Source organism: Euprymna scolopes, chromosome 46, assembly GCF_053919585.1.
Source record: "Euprymna scolopes isolate OS-2025 chromosome 46, ASM5391958v1, whole genome shotgun sequence".
Lineage (NCBI taxonomy): Eukaryota > Metazoa > Mollusca > Cephalopoda > Sepiida > Sepiolidae > Euprymna > Euprymna scolopes.
This window is the reverse complement of record NC_136527.1, coordinates 132,857,511-132,884,289: the sequence shown is the minus strand read 5'-3', so window position 1 is coordinate 132,884,289 and position 26,779 is coordinate 132,857,511. Positions and strand designations below refer to the sequence as shown.

The following is a 26,779-nucleotide window of genomic DNA, read 5'->3' as shown; positions in this document are numbered from 1 at the left end:
CACTTGCCATGAAAATACCGATAGAGCAGAGGAAAAACGTTGCAGGGAAGAGAAAAGGGCACTACCTACTAGATTATGAAGCCGATTTTGATCTTTGAAGAACAAAAAAAAAAAAGTGACATTTTTGTTGTTGCGTCCATCGCCAAACTGGACGCGGCGAAGGTTTAAATTAAGGCTAGTCAATCGAAAATCGGGGATGACTTTCGAAAATATCGTCGAAAAAAGCGACCCCCCCTCCTTGTAGGAACGTACCCAGTGAAGGAAGTAATGCTTTTAGGCAATTTTTCGATATTTGTCGTCCGAAGGGTCGGGCTTCGAAACGATACCGATCTTGTGAGAATCCGTCGCTTCTGTTGAAAGTTTTAGGCAAACATACATACATACATTTAAACAGACAGGTGAGATTTATATAATAGACTAGCGGGGCTACCCGGCGTTGCTCGGGATAGTATAAACAATGAGAAAATTGAATTTGGTTTTGTAATATATTTGGTATTCTTATGAGATAGGAATTTTGTATGTTTATGTATCATTTGTTATTTCGAGCAAAAGAATATTTTACCTACATAAGACGGGTATTACACATATGAAATAATTATATCTTACCTAGGGTAGGTCATTTATAGCATGTATATGAAAGGACGGGTAATATATAAGATATTTATCTCATCAAATCCCAAGCGATGCCAGGTATTTTACTAATATATATTTTCACCTAATTCATTCAATCCCGGGCAACACTGGGTGTTTTGCTAGTATATATCTCAATCAATCTCATGAAATCCTGGGTGACGCAAGGTATTCTGTTAGTATATATTTCAATCAATCTAATTCAATCCAAGGCAGCGCCAAGTATTCTGCTAGTATATATTTGCATCCATCTCATTACATCCCAGGTGACCATGTATTCTGCTTGCATACATTTGCATGTATCTCATTGAATCCAGGGTGACTCATGGTAATCTGTAAGTATATATGTTGACGTATCTCGTTGAATCCCATAATTCTTGGATTGTTACACATTTCGACAAATTAACCCACATTATCGCTCACCTGTCTAAAATAATAACTTTGAGACATTGTCTGGGTTCCCAAATGGTCACCCATCTGGTACTAGCCAGGGCCAACGTTGCTTAACTTCAGTGATCTGACGATTATGCCGTAACTACTTCAATTTATATTTATGCGAAAAAAAAAAAATTGCTGAAAAGGCAGTTAGAAGATTCAAAGTTCCTATCCGTCGCGGTTACCATCTGACGAAGGCCAGAGGAATAGTTGGCCGAAACGTTTTGAATAAACAACAACCAATAAAGATGAAAACAACAACTAATAAATAGTCCGAAATGAAAATAAATTAACATATAGAATGCTACTCTCAAAAATGAATACACATAGATTCGAAAAAGTTGTCAGAAAACAAATATATAACAAATAAATGTTACCAAAGGAAAAATAAGTTACTTTTCTACCTAACTGGATAAGTTTTTAGTTTGGCCATATTTGTTTTTAACATTCATATATACGTATGTATATATATATATATATATATATATATAACAATAAATATACTATTAGCAAAATAAGCCAAAAATACAATGTCAGTTTTCTCTTATTTCTTGCCAATTAAAAAAAAAACGAAAACGACAATAGCATGATATAACTGAGAATATCAAACGAGATTCCCGAGTTCGACAGTATTTGTGTTTTTTTTTACATTTATATATACGTATGTATAAAAAAAACAAAAAAAGCAATGAATATACTATTAGCAAAATATACCAAAGAAACAATGTCAGTACACATAGATTCGAAAAGTTGTCAAAATACAAATATATAACAAATAAATGTTACCAAAGGCAAGATAAGTTACTTTTCTACCCAACTGGATATGTCTTTAGCGTTTTTATTTAATTGAGGCGGTAAGTTTGGGAAAATGAGTTATAAATAAAAAAACCAAACAAAATACTGTTAAAACTCGCTTAATATACGTTACCGTGACATAGGCTGACATATATTCGGTGGGTTTTTAATAGTATTTTGACTGATTTTTTTATTTATAACTGTTTTTCTCAAAATTACTGTCTCAGAGAAAGAGTCGGCCGCCATTTTAAATTTTCAAATACATCGGTAAACACCGTATGTTTCTCAAGCTGAATAAACATGTTACACTGAATAAAAACATGTCCAGTTGGGTAGAAAAGTAACTTATCTTGCCTTTGGTAACATTTATTTGTTCTATATTTGTTTTTTGACAACTTTTTCGAATGTGTACAGTAATACAAACCCGGAAGATGAGATAATAAATAAACGTGGATTTATAAGATCAAAGAATCCAACCTCGATCGCCAGAGGAAGAGTTGCCCGAAACGTCGTGAAAAACAACAACCAATAAAGATGAAAACAACAACTAATAAAGATGAGACTAAAAATAAATTAATATATATAATGCTCATCTCAAAAATGAATTCCAATTAAGGAATAATATATATGCCAGTCGGTACGGACCCGACTATGGAAGATCGGGTTTGTATTACTGTACACAGATTCGAAAAAGTTGTCAAAAAAACAATATATAACAAATAAATAATAAACTAGACGAAATACTATTAGAAAAAGGAATAGTTGGCCGACAACAACTACGGATGGTAGTGATTGCTGAGAATGCAGTTAGGAGATTCGAAGTTCCTATCAGTCGCGGTTACCACCTGACGAAGGCCAGAGGAATAGTTGCCCGAAACGTCATGAAAACTAACAACCAATAAAGATGAAAACAACAACTAATAAAAATGAGAATAATAGTCCGAAATAAAAATAAATTAATATGCTCATCTCAAAAATGAATTCCAATTAAGGAATAATATATATGCCAATCGGTACGGACCCGACTATGGAAGATCGGGTTTGTATTACTGTACACATAGATTTGAAAAAGTTGTCAAAAAAACCCAAAAAAAAACAAACATATAACAAATTGGCGCAGTGGATAGAGACGTTGAATCTCTACGGTTCCAGGTGGACATTGTCTGAAGACAGCGGTTTCAATCCTACCCAAAGCCGGCCAGAGGCTTACTTTGCCAAAACATGGTAAGACGACAAACACTACAGATGGCAGTGATTGCTGAGAATGCAGTTGGGAGATTCGAAGTTCCTATCCGTTGCGGTTACCAGCTGACGAAGGCCAGAGGAATAGTTGGCCGAAACGTCGTGAAAAATAACAACCAATAAAGATGAAAACAACAACTAATAAAGATGAGAATAATATCCCAAAATAAAAATAAAATTAATAAGAGGAGAGGAGTAGTCCGTTGAATAATACAAGTAAAAAAAGTTCAGAAACGTAAAATACATCAACATATTCTTATGTAACTAGCTGGGAAAATAGTTGGATCCTTCTATCGCTCCAGAAGATATCTCACTACTGATGCAATTCTCTATCTATATAAAAGCCAAGTACATCCAAGGATGGAATACTGCTGCCATATCTGGGCAGGAGCTGCTAAAAACAGCCTATCCTGCCTTGACAGAGTACAAAATAGACTTCGTGGTTTAGTGGGGGATGCCCTTTTCTCTTCCCTGCAACCTCTCTCCCACAGAAGAGACGTTGCGAGCCTGTCTTTGTTTTATCGCTATTTCCATGGCAGGTGCTCGTCTGAGCTCCAATCCCTCATCCCCCCTCGCTAATCTTTCACGAGAAACACCTGTCTGGCTGAAACTACTGTCAACAATTTTCCCCACTCTTTATCTGTGCCTAAATCCAAACGTAGATTCCATGAGCAAAGCTTCTTTCTTAGAACTGCACGCCAGTGGAACTCTCTGCTGCTTGCCTGTTTCCCACCTGACTACAATTTGGACGTCTTTAAGTCCAACATAAACAAAATCCTGACAAACCTTAAGTAAGACACTCTATCAAAACCCCCAATACTAATGATTACTACAATACTATCTCATTGATTACTGTACACGAAATAACCATTATCCCTGAGTGGCCTTTACTGCCTGTTTGTAGTTTGGTAGAAAAGTAACTTATCTTGCCTTTGGTAACATTTATTTGTTATATATTTGCTTTGTGACAACTTTTTCGAATCTACGTGCACAGTAAAACAAACCCAAAACACCTTCTTGATCAATTTATAAGACTTTTGGAATGTGACATTTTCATTGTCTGTACTCAATGATTTTTCATAATTTTTGGATATATTACTATTTTCGGCATAATAAGTAAGTAGTGCTGTTTTTGCTGTATAACCACATGATTGATTGATTGATTGATTGGTTTTACGACATATCAACCTATGTGGTCATTTAATGCCGGAGAAAAGTAATAAAAGTCCTTTTCTAATAGTACTCGTAAAGGACTAGTTGTAAAAACTGGAAAAGAAAAGGACAAGATATTCTGGTAAAAAATATAAATTTATAACTTAAAATATTGCAGCATTAAGAATTGATGATATAATGTTAACTTATATTACAATAGAAAAATGCGAGCATGAAAAGTAACATGGTTAAGCTTAAACATGGAAAAGTAAAGGACTAGTTGTAAAAACTGGAAAAGAAAAGGACAAGATATTCTGGTAAAAAATATAAATTTATAACTTAAAATATTGCAGCATTAAGAATTGATTATATAATGTTAACTTATATTACAATAGAAAAATGCGAGCATGAAAAGTAACATGGTTAAGTTTAAACATGGAAAAGTAAAGGACTAGTTGTAAAAACTGGAAAAGAAAAGGACAAGATATTCTGGTAAAAAATATAAATTTATAACTTAAAATATTGCAGCATTAAGAATTGATTATATAATGTTAACTTATATTACAATAGAAAAATGCGAGCATGAAAAGTAACATGGTTAAGCTTAAACATGGAAAAGTAAAGGACTAGTTGTAAAAACTGGAAAAGAAAAGGACAAGATATTCTGGTAAAAAATATAAATTTATAACTTAAAATATTGCAGCATTAAGAATTGATTATATAATGTTAACTTATATTACAATAGAAAAATACGAGCATGAAAAGTAATATGGTTAAGCTTAAACATGGAAAAGTAAAGGACTAGTTGTTAAAACTGAAAAAGAAAAGGACAAGATATTCTGGTAAAAAATATAAATTTATAACTTAAAATATTGCAGCATTAAGAATTGATTATATAATGTTAACTTATATTACAATAGAAAAATGCGAGCATGAAAAGTAATATGGTTAAGCTTAAACATGGAAAAGTAAAGGACTAGTTGTTAAAACTGGAAAAGAAAAGGACAAGATATTCTAGTAAAAAATATAAATTTATAACTTAAAATATTGCAGCATTAAGAATTGATTATAGAATGTTAACTTATATTACAATAGAAAAATGCGAGCATGAAAAGTAATATGGTTAAGCTTAAACATGGAAAAGTAAAGGACTAGTTGTTAAAACTGGAAAAGAAAAGGACAAGATATTCTAGTAAAAAATATAAATTTATAACTTAAAATATTGCAGCATTAAGAATTGATTATAGAATGTTAACTTATATTACAATAGAAAAATGCGAGCATGAAAAGTAATATGGTTAAGCTTAAACATGGAAAAGTAAAGGACTAGTTGTTAAAACTGGAAAAGAAAAGGACAAGATATTCTAGTAAAAAATATAAATTTATAACTTAAAATATTGCAGCATTAAGAATTGATTATAGAATGTTAACTTATATTACAATAGAAAAATGCGAGCATGAAAAGTAATATGGTTAAGCTTAAACATGGAAAAGTAAAGGACTAGTTGTTAAAACTGGAAAAGAAAAGGACAAGATATTCTAGTAAAAAATATAATAAATGTATAACTTAAAATATTGCAGCACTAAGAATTGATTATATAATGTTAACTTATATTACAATAGAAAAATGCGAGCATGAAAAGTAATATGGTTAAGCTTAAACATGGAAAAGTAAAGGACTAGTTGTTAAAACTGAAAAAGAAAAGGACAAGATATTCTAGTAAAAAATATAATAAATTAATAACTTAAAATATTGCAGCATTAAGAATTTATTATATAATGTTAACTTATATTACAATAGAAAAATGCGAGCATGAAAAGTAATATGGTTAAGCTTAAACATGGAAAAGTAAAGGACTAGTTGTTAAAACTGAAAAAGAAAAGGACAAGATATTCTAGTAAAAAATATAATAAATGTATAACTTAAAATATTGCAGCACTAAGAATTGATTATATAATGTTAACTTATATTACAATAGAAAAATGCGAGCATGAAAAGTAATATGGTTAAGCTTAAACATGGAAAAGTAAAGGACTAGTTGTTAAAACTGGAAAAGAAAAGGACAAGATATTCTAGTAAAAAATATAATAAATGTATAACTTAAAATATTGCAGTATTAATTGATTGATTGATTGGTTTTACGGCATATCAACCTATGTGGTCATTTAATGCCGGAGTTCTTTTTTTATTGGGGGGGGGGACTTTTTCAGCCTTTCCTCCCTTTTTTTTTTTAAAATTGAACTAAGAAATTAAATGTATTTATACATGGATGTGTATATTTGGGTGACTTTAAATTTCCTTAAATTTTCTTATATAAATTTACTTTCCTTAGGTATGCTAGAATATTTGTTGAGTTGACCTTTTCAAAAAGGTCCTCCATATTGCTTTCTGTATAATATAGTTTTAAAATTGTCAGTTGGAAGGTGAGAAGATCTTTTTGCAGCTGTATCTGCCCTGTCATTACCTTTGATCCCCACATGGCTGGGGATCCAGACAAGAATAATGTTTTTGCTTATAACCACATGTTTAAAAAACCCATTTATCAACTATCTTAAAAAGCAGGTCACATTTTTTCGGAAAATAATTACCTCCCTTTTCTTAATATAATTAGAACTCTTTAATTTTTTATTATTTTTGAATTAAACTTTTGCTAATTGTCTTCGAAAACTATTTTCATTAATTAATTTTCTACCCTTAATGTACACTGAGGGAGGGGGAAAAAACTTGATCAAGTTACACAACTTTTGGAATATGACATTTTTATTAATAACTAGCACGGGTGCCTGGTGTTGCCCGGATGTTTGGAGGTGCTTGAGCAAAAAAAAAAAGGTAGTAGGAAGGCAGGCTCGAACCCGTACCGCAAAGGAGGAAAAGAACGGGGGAAAAAACCCTGACATTTTTGCGGTTACGACAACCGCCAAACCTGAAGTGACTTATGTTTAAATTAAGGCTAGACAATCGAAAGGAGAGGATATCTTTAAAAATTATCAGTGAAATAAGCGACCCTCCCCCCTGTAGAAAAGTGCCTAGTTGAAGGTGATATATTAATAGTTTTAGCCAATTTTTTGATATTTGTCGTATGAAAGGTTGAACTTTAAAAGGATACTGATCTTGGTAAAATCCGTCGCCTCTGTCGAAAGTTTTAGGAAGACATGCAAACATACATACATACATTTATATATTGATAACTCAAATTTTCGACCCAAACCGATGAAAAAGCTTGCCCTATCTCTGAATACCCTTTATGTAAAATTTCAAATGTTTAGACCAGAAATTGTCTGAGTAATTTGGTAGAGACCGCAGAGGTCAATTTTTTTTTAACTTTGACCCGTATTGTTACCCCTTAAAGTTTATTGTTTTGGGCTTAAATCAAGTTTTTAAGTTAGATCCTTGTCCAAGGAACCTATATCTAAAATTTCAAGTGTTTAGACCCAAAATTGTCGGAGGAGTTTGGTAGAGTTCTCAAAGGTAAAATCGTTGAACTTTGACCCCTTAACAGCCAAATTCCTGGCCGAAAACTGATCACAAAGATTTTTTCCAAATCTCAGTACCCTGTCTATCAAATTTCGAGTTTGTAGACTTAAAATTGACAGAGTTATTGTGTAGGGAAATGTACACAGACACTTTCACTTTTATAGATATATAGATTAATAAACTATTTTCATAATAGTTTATTTTTGCTGCGATATGACAATTCAATTGAGTGCTTTAATTTACACTAAGTTTGGAAAAAAAAAACTACTTGTCCAATTTACACGATTTTTGGAATATGGCATGCTGTACAGATTTTTTCTTCATCATTGTGATTTAATCTGGAAAAGAACTGAATGTTTTTTTTTTTCTTTCATCGTTTAAAAATACTCCAAACATCTCAGACAACCAAATCAATAAACCCTACCTGATCAATTTACATAATTTTTGGAATATGATATTTTTATTGTCCGTGCAACCCAATTCGGCATAATCGCATCGACACACCAGTTCTCATCAGATGAGCAAAGTTAACACACCGGTTCTCGCCAGATCACCGAAATTAAGCAACATCGAACCTGGCCAGTACTAGATGGGTGACCATTTGGCAAGGCAAGGCGCTGTATGTACAGTGAGGTAAAATACCAGGTTGAGAAACTGGCGCGGTCTATCCTTCTCTTGAGGATAGATGGGACTCTCATAAGCCGTGGTAGGCAACCCATCTAGTGATTGCGTCACGATAAAAATATACCCTAGAGAGCCCTAGCAAAGCATCAAGTATTCAGCTACCAACAAGATTCGAATTACACTACAAATGCGTGTAGTGAGTTCTATCTCGGCTGCGGCCACGCTGGATGGATGGAGGCACTGTATGTGCAATATATGTGCTATCCGCTTATATCGGCATTTGTTTCCAGTCGTCCCGTACATACACTTCATTTGCCACTGGTATTTAACAATGTCGACTCAGGATATGTGTGGTTGGAGATAGCGCAACTCTTTCATGAGCAGGCACGCCTACGTGGGTATCCATAGTCTGTCAAAGTCTGAAAGAGGCCGCGACATAATACAAGCGTTATATTATGGGTCTCTAAAAAGGGTCCTGTTGTGTAATATATTTCATAACGACGTACACGTTGAATAGTTGGGTTTTATATTTTACTAGCGAGGGGTACCCGGCGTTGCCCGGGTGTTTGTAGGTGTGTGTGAAAAAAACCCGAAATGTGAAAAAAAAAAACCAGGTGCCCGTGAAAAAAAAAACGAAGCCTTGACGACGCGCAGTTGGAAAATAGTAAAGTGAAAAAAAAAACAAAAAAAACAGGTGCGCGTTTTTGATTGACGTGACGGCGATAGCATTTTGTGCGGGACAGTTTTTAAATCGGTTTGTTTGTTTTTAAAAACCCGCTCCCTGTTTATTAGGGGGAGCGTCTCGTCTCGAAATGAAAGCTACAGTCTGATATGACGAAGTCGACATTGACCAAACGCTACTTAGCTTTGAAAGTCAATAAAATATGATAGACAGGCGAGCTCCCTGGTTAACTGTGAGATATTACAATTTATAGATGATATAAAAAGTTTTAAGAAGTTGTGAAGCGAACAAGCGCTTCTCTGAAAGAAGCCTTTTGTGGACATCGAGGAAAAGCATACATACATACATACATACATTTTCGCTTTTATATTTATAGATTTCATTTTACTGTCAAAGTTCGCAGAAATCAAGGGGCCCACAACCTCGGTGGGGGAGCAAATAAATACCATCTGTTCTTCAGATGCTGCACTTCTATTTCTTGTTCTCTTTCGGTGGAGGAGAAATCCTTCACGACTGAGACAATTTTTATTTTTTGTACCTTTTCTCCACGTTAAAAAAACGACCCTGGTGTCTAACTCTGTCCCGTGGGGAGGCATAGTAAATAGGTACATTATTGTTTTGGCTACTCGGCCGTTTTTTTGTTTTTTTTTTGGGGGGGGGCGTCTGTAGCGTCCTCAGACTTTTACAGTACAAGTCTGAGGGCGCTACAGACGGCCCAAAACAAACGGCCGAGTAGCCGAAACAATAATGTAACTTAACAGAAAGATACGGAAATAAAAAAAAAAATGAAACGCATATTTGCTCTACAAGAGTATTGAGCACTTTCCTCAGTTTTTATTAATTACCATCTCCACTATATATATATATATATATATATATATATATATATATATATATATATATATATAAAAAGCTGAAAGGACATTTTCCCACTCAGTAGTTAACCATCTCATAGATATTTTATATACTACTTATTTCAATCGTTAATCAATCATCTCATAGTAATTTTATTTATTTTAAACGTTTAATCACCTGTTTTAAATGTAACGCTATGCTTTAAACGTGTATTATCTATTTTAAACAGAACTAGTCTAATGGATAAAGAAAGGGATTAATAATCTCAACCGATTAATGTAAATATTTATTAGTTCTTGTATATAATGTATCTCTCTTGTTTTATTTTACTTCATTCGAAGTTCTCAGAAATCAAGGGGCCCACAACCAGAGGCTAACACTTGAACTCTATATGAGATACATAGATATTCGAATGTTCCATTAAAGTACTTTATCTCTCAAGTACTGAGTTAGTAAAGAAATTGAGAACATAATTTCCCTCTCCTTAATTAACCATTTTTGATACGTTGTAGTATATCTTTCGTTTTGGTCTTATGGATTCCAGGACAAGAATTTATCTAGTCTGGTGGAGTATCCAGCTTCGTGCTATTACTTGAGGTAACATCACTTGGAGAGGTGCACCATTCCTCGGAAAAGCTGTGGAGTAGCCGTAGTGAGGAGATCTTTTTTGGGCTGCAAATATTATGTGATTTTGAATATTTGGTCAGGGTTTACTTCTATGGAAAAGTATCCAGATTGTTCTGACAAACGCCTGTATAGAGAGACCTTAGATACTCGAGGATAGTGTCTAGTAGGCATTCAAGTTCTCTCCCTTACTATTTTTTTTTTTTTTTAGTTGGTTGCCTGAGATGATGCCACCCCCTGCGTCATGGAGATACCAACTCCCTCTTTTGAGTCGTCTGTTCTCTCTGATGTCCAGCTAACGACCGACTAGAATCTCCCCAAATCTACATCTCATCACATGTCTCAGACCAACAGCTGATGTAACCCCAATCTAGTTATTTGTTTATGTGAACCATAAATCATGTTTACATCTATTTTCTATTCTCACATTCCTTTTGCGATATTATTATTTTATATATGCCAATCATTTTTTTCCCAATTTAATTGTTTATTTTTCTAATCATAATAATTGATCCAGCGACCTGCCGTCACTCAAATCAGTTAATAATAATGTTTGGATCTTTGGTCACGCTTGCCACAGTTAACAGATACTACGCTATGATCACAGCCGAAAGGGTCACAACATTACACAAGGAAATCAATGCTGGACAATCGCGTTTACTCACCAGTAGGTGGCAGCACTTCAGACAATCGGATGTTCGCTTCTGCCAGATTTTCATCGAACCATGTAACAGACGTCGATCATAATGCGAAACAGCCTGCATTAAAATAGTATAATAATAATTGATTACACATATGCATACATGTTTCAGTGGAGTCCCAATTCAGACAAATAAAAAAAAAATTTGAAATTGAAACAGGTGTTAAAGACCACGTTGGTTTTTATAAGATATTTGGGTGTGATCTACTGTGATTCTATGAAGATAGCCATAGTATGTTATCCCCTTCTGAATTAATTAAGGATCTTGAGTTTTACAAAATACACCTGAAGTAGCTTGGAAGTTACATTGATCAAAACATTTTGAAAAAAAGTATTCCAAAGGAAAAAAAAATAAAATAATCGATATATCTATAATGTATGTCTATTTCAATCTACAGACTCGAAATTTGATATACGTGATCGATTTTCGGTTAGAAATTTGGCTGTTAAGGGGTCAAGGTTCAACGATCGGACCTTTGAGAACTCTACCAAACTCTTCCGACAATTTTGGGTCTAAACACTTGAAATTTTAGATATAGGTTCCTTGGACATGGATCTAACTTAATAACTTTATTTGAGCCCAAAACAATACATTTTAAGGAGTCATAATAGGGGTCAAAGATAAAAAAATTGACCGTTTTTTTTTTTTTTTTGCTCAGCATACACCTCCAAACATCCGGGCAACGCCGGGCACCCATGCTAGTAAGAATAATAATAATAATATTAACAATAACTAGCAGGACCTGTGGAAATTCTACAAACAACTCTCATATGTAATATACTAGCATTTCGGCCCGACATTGCCCGGGTATTTGGAGGTGTATGCTGAGAAAAAAAAAAAAAACGGTAATTTTTTAAAAACTTTGACCCCTATTATGAGCCCTTAATATTTATTGTTTTGGGCTCAAATCAAGTTATTATCAGACAGGCAAACACGTTCACTTTTATATATATATATAGATTGATGTAAAAAAAAAAAAAAAGAAAATATTAGTTGTGATAATAATGATATTGATAGTAACAGTAATAATAGTAGCATTACAAGTCATATCTTTTTTATTTGTGAGTCAATTTTTAAAAGAATTACATTGATGAAAAGAGAATAAAATAAGCATTCCAATGATGTTAATTTATTTTGCTTTTATGCGTTCAATGTTTTTATGCTCCAAGTTAAAAATGAAAAAACGGTAAAAGATGACAGCAAAAAAGAGAAACTTGGTTTGTCAATTTAAAAATAATTATTATCAATTTTTAAAAAATTTGATTTCCAAACAATCCTATGCACAGTACGAATCCAGTTATTTTTAAGAAACTTTTTTCTAATAGAATACATTTTTTTCGAAGTCCGTTTCTATTAAACCCATAGTTGAGACCCTAACAGATACTACCACTCCATGACCTTAAACTATATCCGATGGTGAGGCCCCAGCTTGCGGGCTTTGGGGAGTGTGGAGCAACCCTTTAATTGCCATTGCTCCCAGGTCCACTCTGACCCAGAGTGGTAGTACCTGTTAGGGTCCCAACTATGGGTTAAATAGAAACTGACTTAAAAAACACATATACTCTATTAAAAAATCACTGGACTTGGCATTAAATAACCTGAAAAGGGTTGATATGCCGTAAAACAAAAAAAAAAAACATACTACCACTCTGGGTCAGAGTGGGCCTGGGAGCAATGGCTATTAAGGGGTGGCTCCAGACACCCCAAAGCCCGCAAGCTGGGGCTTCACCATCGGATCTAGTTTAAGGTCATATTCAGGACCACCAAGGATGGTTTTTAACATAGAATCTTTGGATGGACGAATGACCCGTACAGCAATATGTCGGCAGAAGGTCTGAGGATTAGTCGGCCGAAACATGGTGAGACAAAAACTATGGAAGGTAGTAATATCCTCGAGTGGCCTTTTGGCCTTGATAAGTTTAAGATATTTATGGAAGGAAGTAATTACTGGGGATACAGTTAACAGACTCAGTATTCCTATCCCGTCATGGTTAAACACCTGAATAAGGCCACTCTTTATCTGTGCCTAAACCTAAACGTAGATTCCACGAACGAAGCTTCTTTCTTAGAACTGCACGCCTGTCGAATTGTCTTCCGTTTGCCTGCTTTCCAGCTGACTACAATATGGTTGTGTTCAAGTCCAACGTAAACAAGTTCTTGATGAGCCGTTCCACTTAAGTTAGCAAATTTACCAAATTTTCATTACTAACGATTACTTCATTGTCCAATTGACTACTGTACACCCTTTAACCCCCCCTATCCTCGAGTGGCCTCTTGGCCTTGATAAGTGGCGATGCCTTTGTAACAAAAAAAAAAAAATAAAATAAAATAAAAATAAATAAATAAAAACAGAAGAGGTGGCTGGTTACTAAAAAACCAAGCTTCTATCTTTACATCATCAACGCTCTGATCCCATATGGCATCAATTGAAATGAACGGCCTCTCGCTCTGGGGAGGCCTCATGTTTTGACAAGCTGCTGGGCTTGACCTTTACTCCTGATCTGAAATGGAACGCGTACATCAAATCCGTTGCCAAGGCCGAATTTTCATTACTAACTATTACTATATTGTCCAATTGTCTACTGTACGCCCTTTTAATCCCCTCACCTATCCTCGAGTGGCCTCTTGGCCTTGATAAGTGGAGATGCCTTTGTGGAAAAAAAAAAAAAAAAGCCCACAGGATTAGTTGGCCAAAACATTGTGAGGCAACGACAACTATGGAAGGCGGTGATTATCTAACAGGAAATAGTAAAAAGTTAACAAATTTACATTACTAACGATTACTCTCTCCTCTGATCTTGAGCAAGTGGTACAATGGGGAAACAGGTGGCTGGTTACTTTTAATGCATCTGAAAACCAAGCTTCTATCTTTACATCATCAATGCTCTGATCCCCATCTGGCATCAATTGAAATGAACGGCCTCTCGTCTTGGGGAGGCCTCATGTTTTGACAAGCTTCTGGGCTTGACCTTTACTCCTGATCTAAAATGGAACATGTACATCAAATCCGTTGCCAAGGCCGCTGGAAAAATGGTGGGATCCTTCTATCGATCCAGTAGATATCTCACTGCTGATGCAATTCTCTATCTATATAAGAGCCAGGTACGTCCAAGGATGGAATACTGTTGCCACATCTGGGCAGGAGCTGCTAGAAAGGACTTGACCTGCCTTGATAGAGTTCAAAATCGACTTCGTAGCCTTGTAGGAGCGTCTTTTTCTCTTCCCTGCAACCTCTATCTCACAGAAGAGATGTTGCGAGTTTGTCTCTGCTGTAATAAGAGAGCCAGGTATGTCCAAGGATGGAATACTGTTGCCATGTCTGGGCAGGAGCTGCTAGAAAGGACTTGGCCTGCCTTGATAGAGTTCAAAATAGACTTCGTAGCCTCGTAGGAGATGTCCTTTTCTCTTCCCTGCAACCTCTATCTCATAGAAGAGATGTTGCAAGTTTGTCTCTGCTGTAATAAGAGAGCCAGGTATGTCCAAGGATGGAATACTGTTGCCACGTCTGGGCTGGAGCTGCTAGAAAGGACTTGTCCTGCCTTGATAGAGTTCAAAATAGACTTCGTAGCCTCGTAGGAGATGTCCTTTTCTCTTCCCTGCAACCTCTATCTCACAGAAGAGATGTTGCGAGTTTGTCTCTGCTGTAATAAGAGAGCCAGGTATGTCCAAGGATGGAATACTGTTACCACATCTGGGCAGGAGCTGCTAGAAAGGACTTGTCCTGCCTTGATAGAGTTCAAAATAGATTTCGTAGCCTCGTAGGAGATGTCCTTTTCTCTTCCCTGCAACCTCTATCTCATAGAAGAGATGTTGCGAGTTTGTCTCTGCTGTAATAAGAGAGCCAGGTGTGTTCAAGGATGGAATACTGTTGCCACGTCTGGGCAGGAGCTGCTAGAAAGGACTTGTCCTGCCTTGATAGAGTTCAAAATACTCATAAGAGTAGTGGTTGATGAATCTGAAGCTCTTAGTGGTAGCACATCTAAGACCGTATATGACCAAGTTCTCTCTGATTCTTTCTCCTCTGATCTTGAGCAAGTGGTACAATGGGGAAAGAGGTGGCTTGTTACTTTTAATGCATCTAAAACCAAGCTTCTCTCTTTACATCATCAACGTTCTGATCCAAATCTGGCATCAACTGAAATGAATGGCTCTCGTCTTGGGGAGGCCTCAAGTTTTGACAAGCTTCTGGGCTTTACCATTACTCCTGATCTTAAATGGAACACGTACATCAAATCTGTTGCCAAGGCCGCTGGAAAAATGGTGGGCTCTTTCTATCGATCCGATAAATATCTCACTGCTGATGCTATTCTCTATCTGTATAAGAGCCAGGTACGTCCAAGGATGGAATACTGTTGCTACATCTGGGCAGGAGCTGCTAGAAAGGACTTGTCCTGCCTTGATAGAGTTCAAAATAGATTTCGTAGCCTCGTAGGAGATGTCCTTTTCTCTTCCTTGCAACCTCTATCTCACAGAAGAGATGTTGCAAGTTTGTCTCTGATGTATCGTTATTTTCATGGAAAGTGTTCGACTGAGCTTCAATCTATGGTCCCCCCTCGCCAAACTTTCACAAGAAACACTCGTCTAGCTGTAAACACTATCAATAATTCCCCCCACTCTTCATCTGTGTCTAAACCTAAACGTAGATTCCATGAACAAAGCTTTTTTATTAGAACTGCACGCCTGTGGAATTGTCTTCCGATTTCCTGCTTTCCGGCTGACTACAATATGGTTGTGTTCAAGTCTAACGTAAATAAGTTCTTGATGAGCCGTTCCATATAAGTTATCAACTTTACCAAATTTTCATTACTAATGATTACTATACTGTCCAATTTCTACTGTACACTCTTTTACACTTATCCTTGAGTGGCCTCTTGGCCTTGATAACGTGGTGATGTCTATGTAAAAAAAAACTCTTAGATTTCCCTTTTATCTATGACGTCAGAAGTGTGTTTTTCAAACATGACTAATTTCATATGGCTTTCCATATGTTTGTCCAACACACTCTTGACAAACAAAAGAATCCTCAATTCTAATCTAACCTATTTTAAACAATATAATTTCATTTGCATTATTCATTCTTTGACTGACATTCATAATGTAATTAAATCCTTCTTAAGTAATGTGGTGATGCTTATGTAAAAAAAAAAAATTATTATAGGGTGTTCAGGTTAATACAAAAGACCAAGCTACGACAACTATGGAAAGCAGTGATTATCTAACAGGAAATAGTAATCATACACCAAGGATGGTTTTTAACGATCAAAATATTTGGATAAATGAATAACGCATACAGTAATATGTCGGCAAGTTTAAATGCAGAACATATAAAAAAAAAAACATCTCACCGTTATTTCCATCTGTTGGTATTTTTGATTTTGGCTCGTGGCCTCTTGCCAAGTATAAAATGTGTTGTACAGTGTATTTTCTCTGAAGAAAAAGAAAAAAAAAACAAATGAAGCATGTATGGTCCCCCGTGGGTGCACAGTGAAACGAAGCCTAAAAAAAAAAAAAAAAAAAAAAAATGGTGATTTGGAATGAAGATCAAATTGAATGAACTTCCTCTGCCTTCCATCAGATTTGGGATGATTTGGTCTCATCCGAAAGTGTAACTAAGGAACTTGGCTTTCAAATGACAAACTCTTGATTTGGAAAGTCACGCAAACGCATTTACTTGTTGTAATAATCACTATTTCATTTCCTGCATTTATGACACAAGGTTGAAATGTGATAATGTGAGAAACAGACGCAAATATACAGTGGTACTACTACTACTACTACTATAAAGTTGGTAAAATAATGGAAACAATGTTGTTAAAATAGGAACAATGTGGCTGTTAAAAAGTTGCTCTCCGCTAGTGACGTAGTGAACAGGAAATGACGTAAAAAAGGAAATATATGACATAAGGACAGGAGCAGATAACTCCCTCGGGGTTTTGTTTGCGGAGAAATCACGTATTTTGGAAACTTCCTCTCCCATTTAGCCCCCAAAGTTCCCAGGGGGATGTCAAATCCTGGTCAAAATGAACAAACGGTGCAATTTAAGGCTTTAACATATGTAAATTTGAGTTCTGCACCATGCAAAAAAAAAAAAAAAACCCACAAAGAAATGACTCGGTTCAGCATTTACTCCCCCCCTTCCCATTTAGCCCCCAAAGTCCCCAGGGGATGTAAAAAAAAAATAAAATAAATAAAGAAATGACTAAGTTCAGCATTGCCCCCATTCAGCCCCTAAATTCCCCGAGGGCTTAACATATTTACCCCCCCCTCCCTCCTCCTCATTCAAAAGTTCCCAAGGGACGTCAAATCCTGGTGAAAATGAGCAAACAGTGTGGGTTTTAGGCCTTAGCATATGTAAATTTGAGTTCTGCACCATGCAAAAAAAAAAAAAATGACCAAGTCCATCATTTACCCCCCTCCCCATTTAGTCCCAAAAGTCCCCAAGGACTTAACATATTTAAATTTGTCAAAAAAAAAAAAAAATAAAATAAATAAATAAATAAGTGACTAAGTTCAGCATTGCCCCCACTCTCCATTCAGCCCCTAAATTCCCCCGAGGGCTTAACAAATTTAAATTTGAGTTCAACATCATGCAAAAATGTTAAATACACACACACAGAAAATTTTGGACAAATATGGTAAAATAGTCCCAAAAATGGAGTGTTTTTTAATTTATTAGCCCTAAAAGAGCCCCTGGGGCACACGCAAGAGTTATCGCGAAGTATAGACAAAGAAAATTATATAGAAATCAGTTACAACTTTTTAGAAAGTTTTTATAAAAATCCAAGGCATCAATTCTTTTTTTTTAATAAACACAAAAGAGTCAATTTTAGCCATTTTAACCTAAATGTCGTGGGGGGGGGTCAGACTTTCCGCAGAAAATCCATTCTGTTACACTTTTAGTCATATCATGTTTAATGTTTGTGCAAAATTTTTAAAAAAATTCCGTAGTTATTGAGAAAAGTGCGGACAGACAAACGGACAAGGGTGAATTTACAGGACCACCCTCCTTTTGTCGGGGGATCAAAAAAAAAAAAAGACCTAATTCATTAAACTTACTATGTGTGTATATCTTACTGTCTATTCAAAGTGCATCTCCTCCGAGACGCAAGGTCACAAGAGTATCAAATTATTCTATTTTTTGTGAACTGTCGTTTTATATATATATATATATATATATATATATATATATATATATATATACTAGCGGGGGGGGGGTACCCGGCATTGCCCGGGTGTTTGGAGGTGTGTGTGTATTGGAGGGTGGGGGGCAGGTAGATCAAAACAACCCCGTTTAAAAAAAAAAAAAAAAAAAAATGTTCGCCGGGTGTTTGGAGGTGTAAAAGAACAATAAAAACAAGTTTTAGTAGAAAGGTAGGCTTGAACCCCAAACCTTTGACGCGGAGGTGGAAAGGAAATGGAAAAAAAAAAAAAAATCTGCGACCTAATCATCTCTACCATGGGAACAGACGAATTGATAGGTGCATTAAGTTGACGTTTATAAAGCGAAATTAACGTTAAGTCGCATGATGTCTGACCTAGTTTTACGCTGGAAGCCAGTTTCTGTTTTCCCCGCTATGCGGCGATCGAAAAATATCTCAAAAATAGCTTGTAAAAGCCGGGTAAATTAAAGATAGCTGCGACCAGAGTTTCGTAGTCATAGATATTATTATTTAGACAGCATATAAAAAGTTTTAAGGAGAAGCGAGCCAATCGAGAATCACGGACAAAAAAGCCTTTTGTAGACATACACAAAAAGCGAACACACACACACACACATACATTTACGCTTTTATATATATATACTAGCGAGGGGTACCCGGCGTTGCCCAGGTGTTTGGGGGTGTTAAAAAAAAAGTATGAGGATCGAACCCGAACCGTTGAGGCAAAGTTGTGGAAAAAAAAAAAAGTGCGACGCTAACCATTGCCCCACCGCGACATGCTTACGGAAACACGTTTGAATTTATTTAATTACTTGGATTTAGCAGGTGCTCGTTTTAATGAGTTAATGAGATCAAGTTTGACTGCGGGATAGTATTTACTGCTGAACGCTTTTTTCCTCGCCCCCAAGATGTTATAGGAAAAAGACTAATCCACATGCGGCGAGCGACAAATATTGAATATTTATCTTCCCGAAATCGAGCAAATTAAATAGACAGGCGAGCTTCGTTGTTAAGTGTGAGATATTACGATTTGTATGTGATATAAAAAGTTTTAAAAAGTTGTGAACCGATCGACCGCTTCTCTGAAAGAAGCCTTTTTTAGACACACAGAAAAAGCGAACACACATACATACATACATTTTCGCTTTTATATATATAGATATATACAGAGAAAAGCCGGTAAAAATAGTTGCTAAGGAGTCCAAAATGTTTGTTAAAATTGGAACTTGGCATTTCCTCTGAGACACAAGGCCGCGAGATGGGTCAAATGATTGCATTCTTTGTGGATTGTTCTCTTATAGGATTTTAGCTGGTAAAAATAGCTGCTTGGTTCATTTAATAGTATTTCTTATCCACCTGACGATAGCTCAAATAGTAACGACTACCAAAAAGAACTGATTATCTCCCTTGTTTGTCTGCTCAGATTGACAACTTCGTTCAGACATTTGAATTAGGAAGACGGTGAGTGTTTGGACATCAGAACCTTTGTTGAGAGATAAACGAAAACACAAAAGTGTGCACATTTAAGCTACGCATTTAGCGATGGGGATACCATTCCAAACAAACGTTACAGAAAAACGGACTGACAAACTTAAATGTGAGATATAGACTGACTGCTATTCTTTAAAGATCGTGTTCGTAAAAGAAGATGGCCAGCTTGATGACGTTTTCTTTTTTTTTTTTTTTGTAAAAACAAAAACTTATTGAAACTGAAGCGAAACAGGAAACCAGCTCCACAAGAGATTTATATATATAGACTAGCAGGGCTACCCGGTGTTGCTCGGGACCGTATAAACAATGAAAAAAACAAAAGCAGATATTGAACATATGTTTTATTCTTAGGGGAGAGGAATCTTTCATCTCTATGTATTATTTGTTTTATCTACCCTAGGACTGGTATTGTTCATGTTTTATCCCTAGCATAGGTAATTTACAGCATGTATATGAAATTGTTTTACCTTAGGGAGAAGAGAACAGGTAATATACAACATAATGTGTCTATATTCCATCCCTGGCAACGCCTAGAAACCAGCTAGAACATGTATTTCAGTCAATCTTTATTACATCCTGGGCTATGCCGGGAAACCAGCTAATCTCTATTTAGTGACTTGACCACCAAAATACCTCCCTAAGTGTGTCCTTTCTTTTGAACTTATTAGATATAGGTATCTAGAAATGTGTGTGGAATTTTGTTGAATGCATTGTTCACTATGATTTTCTTATTGTTCTACACAATATCAACTGTAGCGAAATAAAACAGTAAACTTAGTGTAGTGTTAGAATAAAGAGCAAAGGAAAAAATTAGAATCATATTCTGTAATTGCAAATCTAAATTTGCTAGCGTGTACCAGTATTTGCCAGGTTGTGGAAATTTGGAATTTATAACATATGTAGTGGCCTTTTCCTAGATACCTATTGCTAAAAATTATACTTTCATTTTGTTAGAAAAATCTCTCTTCAGATGCCATGCATCATCCAAAATAAAAACAAATATTTTTATAATTGTTTCAGTACATTGCTACACAATGTGAAATTTTTTGACGTTTGTAAAAAAAAAAAATCATGAATGTGCTTATATTCCAAAAAATAAAATATCAGTGCACAGTATTGAAAGTGTTTGAGATTCAAAAGTCTGTAACATTTCTACTAACTTCATAAGATGTCATGTGAGAAACTGAATTGAATATCAAGACATTATCTGAAGCGTTTTTATTTTGGTGTAACATATGTGTTTACAGTGAACCTTAACTTTTAATAAACAGCTTGGTATGCAATGACACTTTATAAAACTTATGAAAGAAATATTTTTATACTAAAAAAAAAAAAAATTTGATGCTTGTAAAAAAAATGACATTTTCGAAATATTTTTATAATTAAGCTAGCAGGCCTTCTGGCGTCGTAAAATACGCTTAAATATATTTTAATTTATGCAGATTATGTATTTCTATATATCTATAAAAGTGAACATGTCTGTCTGTCTGTGTGTGTGTCTGTCTGTGTACATTTCCCTACGCAATAACTCTGTCAATTTTTAGTCTATAGACTCGAAATTTGAAATACCGGGTACTGAGATTTGGGAAAATCGATGTGACGGGTGTCAGCCAGAAATTTGGCTGTTAAGGGGTCAAATTTCAACGATTTGGCCTTTAAGAACTCTACCAAACTCCTCCGACAATTTTGGGTCTAGACACTTGAAATTTTAGATATAGGTTCCTTGAACCTGGATCTAACTTAATAAAGTGATTTGAGCCCGAAACTATAAATTTTAAGGGGTCATAATAGGGGTCAAAGTTTTAAAAAATTAACCATTTTTTTTGTTTTTTTGCACAGCATACATCTCCAAACACCCGAGCAACGCCGGGCACCCCTGCTAGTATTATTATAAAGATAACTCTATATCGAATATTATATTAACTTCCATGTTCCATATATATTTCAGTTCTATGGGAAGTTCCATGAATTTGCTTCGTTTTATAACTTCTTGATCGTCACCTTGTGGCTTGCTGGGACGGCAAAATTTACGATTTAGGAAGAATTTTTTCTTTTGTTAATTATCATCGTAGCTGATCTCCTTGCTTGGGTGAGTTTATTTATATAGACATGTCCCAGAGAAGTTTTAGTTTTCGTTTTCAAGTACTGTTTCCAGTTTGGTTCAGTACGATTTGTTTGCGTGTTCAAAATCCAGTCGTTTGCATAGTTGCCAATATACTGCCTTTCGCCACACGGTTGTGTCTTTTGTATTATGTTCGGACTAGTTTGCTGCATTCACTTATTATGTCATTTACCGTTTTGTCTCTTTGTTCACATTCTGCATTTACTCCTTTTTTACAAGGGATTCATCACTTATCAAGGCCCGAAGGCGCCTCGATGATAAAGGTATATGAATATAAGACGGTAATTTATATAGTAGTAGTAGTAGTAGGTTGAGAATTGTTCTTACTCTCTCTCTCTCTCTCTCACACACAGACACATTCTCACTTTTATAGGCATAATAGATAGATTATGCTAGATATATTTCCATATGTCTGAATACCTTATATACCAATTTTCAAATCTGTAGATGAAAAATTTGTTGAATATATAGGTTGAGAATTGTTCTCTCGCTCTCTCTCTTGCTACCTCACACACACACGCGCAAACATTCTCACTTTTATAGATATAAGAGATAGATTATGCTAGATATATTTCCATATGTCTGAATACCCTATATACAAATAATAAGAATAAAACATATGTTCAATATCTGCTTTTGTTTTTTCATTGTTTATACGGTCCCGAGCAACGCCGGGTAGCCCTGCTAGTGATTTTGGTTTCGATTCTAGCCAGTCAATTGTTTTTAAACTTTTGAGATCAGTATTATATATACACTAGCAAAAGTACCCGTTGTTGACTGGGTTCAAAAACAGCCTACAGAAAATTTATGCAATTCTCTATCTATATAAAAGCCAAGTACGTCCAAGGATGGAATACTGTTGCCATATCTGGGCAGGAGCGGCCAAAAACAGCCTATCATGCCTTGACAGAGTACAAAATAGACTTCGTGGCTTAGTGGGGGATGCCCTTTCTCTACCCTGCAACCCCTCTCCCACAGAAGAGACGTTGCGAGCCTATCCTTGTTTTATCGTTATTTTCATGGCAGGTGCTCATCTGAACTCCAATCCCTGGTCCCCCCTCGCCAATCTTTCACGAAAAACACCCGTCTAGCTGAATCCACTGTGAAAAATTTCCCTCACTCTATATCTGTGCCTAAATCAAAACGCGGATTCCATGAACAAAGCTTCTTTCTTAGAACTGCACGCCTGTGGAACTCTGTTCCGTCTACCTGCTTCCCTCCGGACTACAACTTGGATGTCTTCAAGTCTAATGTTAACAAATTCCTAATGAACCGCCCCCTTAAGTAAACACTTCATCAAATCTCCACACTAAGGTAATGTACTTGCGATAACCCTTATCCCTGAGTGGCTTCCGGGCCTTGATAAGTAGTAATCACTGTGTAAAAAAAAAAAAAAAAAAAAAAAAAAATGGACACTGATTTATGAAAGTACTAGTGAGGGGTACCCGGCGTTGCCCGGGTGTTTTTCGGGGTATGTGAAAAAACCCCGAAAACGTGAAAAAAAAGAAAACAAAAAAAAAAAACAGGTGCCCGTAAAAAAAAAAAAACGAAGCCTTCACGACGCGCAGTTGGAAAATAGTAGTGTTTAAAAAAAAAAAAAAACAGGTGCGCGTTTTTGATTGACGTGACGGCGATAGGTATTCAGCAGTTAGCATTTTGTGCGGGACAGTTTTGCATGAGGTGAATAAATCGGTTTGTTTGTTTTTAAAAACCCGCTCCCTGTTTATTAGGAGGAGCGAAATGAAAGCTACAGTCTGATATGACGAAGTCGACATTGAACAAACATTACTTAGCTCTCTTGAGATAACTGGCCTGTGATTAGAGTCGAGTTTCGCTTTTTTTTATACCGAAAACCGAATGTAACGCATGCCGATGCGGAACATGTCGAATAATTAACGTTTGAAAGTCAATGAAATTAAATAGACAGGCGAGCTCCATGGGTAACTCTGAGATATTACAATTTATAGATGATATAAAAAGTTTTAAGAAGTTGTGAACCGAGCAAGCGCTTCTCTGAAAGAAGCCTTTTGTAGATGCACAGAAAAAGCGAACACACATACATACATACATTTTCGCTTTTATATTTATACATGATAGGTTATGAAAAGGAAGGGTTGTAAATTTGGGTTGAATTTGGGGGGTATCAAAACCAAAGCAAAATATGATGAAAGTAAAAATAAAATAGATAAACCCCATAATTTATTATACCATATCTGTTCATACTGAAACACTTATCACAATATTCTGTGGATCTATATTAAAAAACCTTGTTAAACTTTGTGACATATTTCCATTCTATATTATACCATATTTCTTCAAACTGAAACATAATTATCAAAGTATACTTACGCAGATAGATATGAAAAGACTTTATTAAAGTTTGTCCCTATTTCCATTCTATGGAGGCCAGGTGCGAACACAGACCCCACAATTTTATTATATCATCCCTATTTAAGTTAAACATACTTATCAAAGTATTCTTATGTATATCTATATCAGAAACACTTGTAAACGTTTTTTGTTTAATTTTTTATTTCCATATTTTATAGAACAGGCGCGAACGCAAACCCCATAATTTTAATGAACCGTTCTGCCAGATCAAACATACTCATTCCTGTGTCTCGATACATCTTCTATCATTATATGTAATCAGTTTTTTAAAATAGTCAACCATACAGGAGCCCATTTGTGACCAGACACACACACAGACATTCAGCTTTATATTATCTATATATAAAAGCGAAAATGTTTGTATGTATGTATGTATGTTTGTTCGCTTTTTCTGTATGTCAACAAAAGACTTTTTTCAGAGAAGCGGTCGCTCGCTTAACAACTTTTTAAAACTTTTTATATCACATACAAATTGTAATATCTCACACTTAACAACGAAGCTCACCCGTCTATTTAATTTGCTCGATTTCGGGAAGATAAATATTCAATATTTGTCGCTCGCCACATGTGGGTTAGTCTTTTTCCTATAACATCTTGGGGACGACGAAAATCTTGGATGAGGGGGTTAAAAAAAGCGTTCAGCAGTAAATGAATACTATTCCGCAGTCAAACTTGACCTCACTAACTCATTAAGACGGGCACCTGCTAAATCCAAATAATTAAATAAATTCAAACATGTTTCCGTTAGCATCTCGCGGTGGGGCAATGGTTAACATCATACGTTTTTTATTTTTTTCACACTTTAATTTACAACTTTGCCTCAACGGTTCGGGTTCGATCCTCATACTTATTTTTTTTTTTAACCCCCCCCAAACACCCGGGCAATGCTGGGTACCCCTTGCTAGTAGATATATAAATGACTGCATGTCTGTTGGTCTGCCTCCACATTTTCAAACTATCTCCTCCACAACTAAAAATTACAAATGATTGGATTTTTTGCTGTCAGATCACCAAAGTAAAGATGATCGAGGCGGAGGGTAAATTTTATACAAAAATTTATTTCCTCATAATTGAAAAAAAAGGAGAAAAAGAAAAAAAAAAAACAAAGTTTTCCCTTAATTGAGAGTCTTACAGAATAAGAGATAACGCTTGCTACAAAAAATTGTTACAAAAACCTTAACAAGAAACTGTTACAAAAAACATTAAGAAAACATTGTTACAAAAAATTGTTATAAAAAACCTTGACAAAAAATTGTTATAAAAAACGTTAACAAAAAATTGTTACAAAAAACGTTAAAACATTGTTACAAAAAATTGTGACAAAAAATTGCTATAAAACACCTTAAAAAAAATTGTTACAAAAAATTGTTATAAAAAACGTTAATAAAAAATTGTTACAAAAAATTGCTATAAAACACCTTAAAAAAAATTGTTACAAAAAATTGTTATAAAAAACGTTAATAAAAAATTGTTACAAAAATTCGATATATGTATGTGCCTACATATACATGTGTGTATGTACGAGGGGCGTGCAATAAGTAATGCCCCTGACTCACTTCCAATTGTTTCAAATAGCTGAAATTTTGCATATGCAATGATTTATATCTCTACGGGTTATGTGGCAAATTACAGCTCTGAACTAATTGTGGTTTCTGTTTTACAGGTGTTTGAACTGAGTCAGGTGTGAAATGGAGCCTGTTGAATGTCGAGCAGTGATCCAGTTTTTGTATTTGAAAGGACGCACACCACAGGAGACTTTTGATGAAATCAAAAGAAACTTATGGTGATAATATCTTATCATATGACCTTGTAAAACGCTGGCATCGTCAATTCAAACATGGCCGGAAGTCTGTGGAAACAGCTACTATACCTGATCGCCCCATTTCTGCTATTGATGAGGCATCTGCCCGTCAAGCTGAGGCTGCCATTACAGAGTGGCATTAAATTATTGGATTTTTTGTTAAGTTAAGCAACGTTGAGCCTGGTTAGTACTAGATTGGTGACCATTTGGGAATTCTGGGCACTGTATGTGCTCTCCGCTTATCTCGGCATTTGTTTCCAGTCGTCCTGTATATACACCTCACTTTTTTTTTTTTTTTTTTTACAAAGGCATCACCACATTATCAAGGCCAAGAGGCCACTCAAGGATAAGGGTTAAAGAGTGTACAGTAGAAATTGGTCAATATAGTGATCATTAGTAATGAAAATTTGGTAAATTTGATAACTTATATGGAACGGCTCATCAAGAACTTATTTACTTTAGACTTGAACACAACCATATTGTAGTCAGCCGGAAAGCAGGAAAACGGAAGACAATTCCACAGGCGTGCAGTTCTAAGAAAGAAGCTTTGTTCATGGAATCTACGTTTAGGTTTAGGCACAGATAAAGAGTGGGGGGGA

The 26,779-nt window shown here is 35.4% G+C and overlaps 1 protein-coding gene across 1 annotated transcript in view; it reads right to left on the bottom strand.

The window, feature by feature from the left end:
- The window catches only part of LOC145271169 (protein SFI1 homolog), a 324,462-nt gene that overhangs the window by 117,524 nt on the left and 180,159 nt on the right, over positions 1-26,779 (bottom strand). Inside the window, exons 15-16 of the mRNA XM_080126698.1 lie at positions 16,561-16,642; positions 11,180-11,272 (exon numbers count right to left, since the gene is read on the bottom strand). Of these exons, the coding sequence (XP_079982824.1) occupies positions 11,180-11,272; positions 16,561-16,642 (175 nt within the window). The remainder of the gene's footprint in view (positions 1-11,179; positions 11,273-16,560; positions 16,643-26,779) is intronic.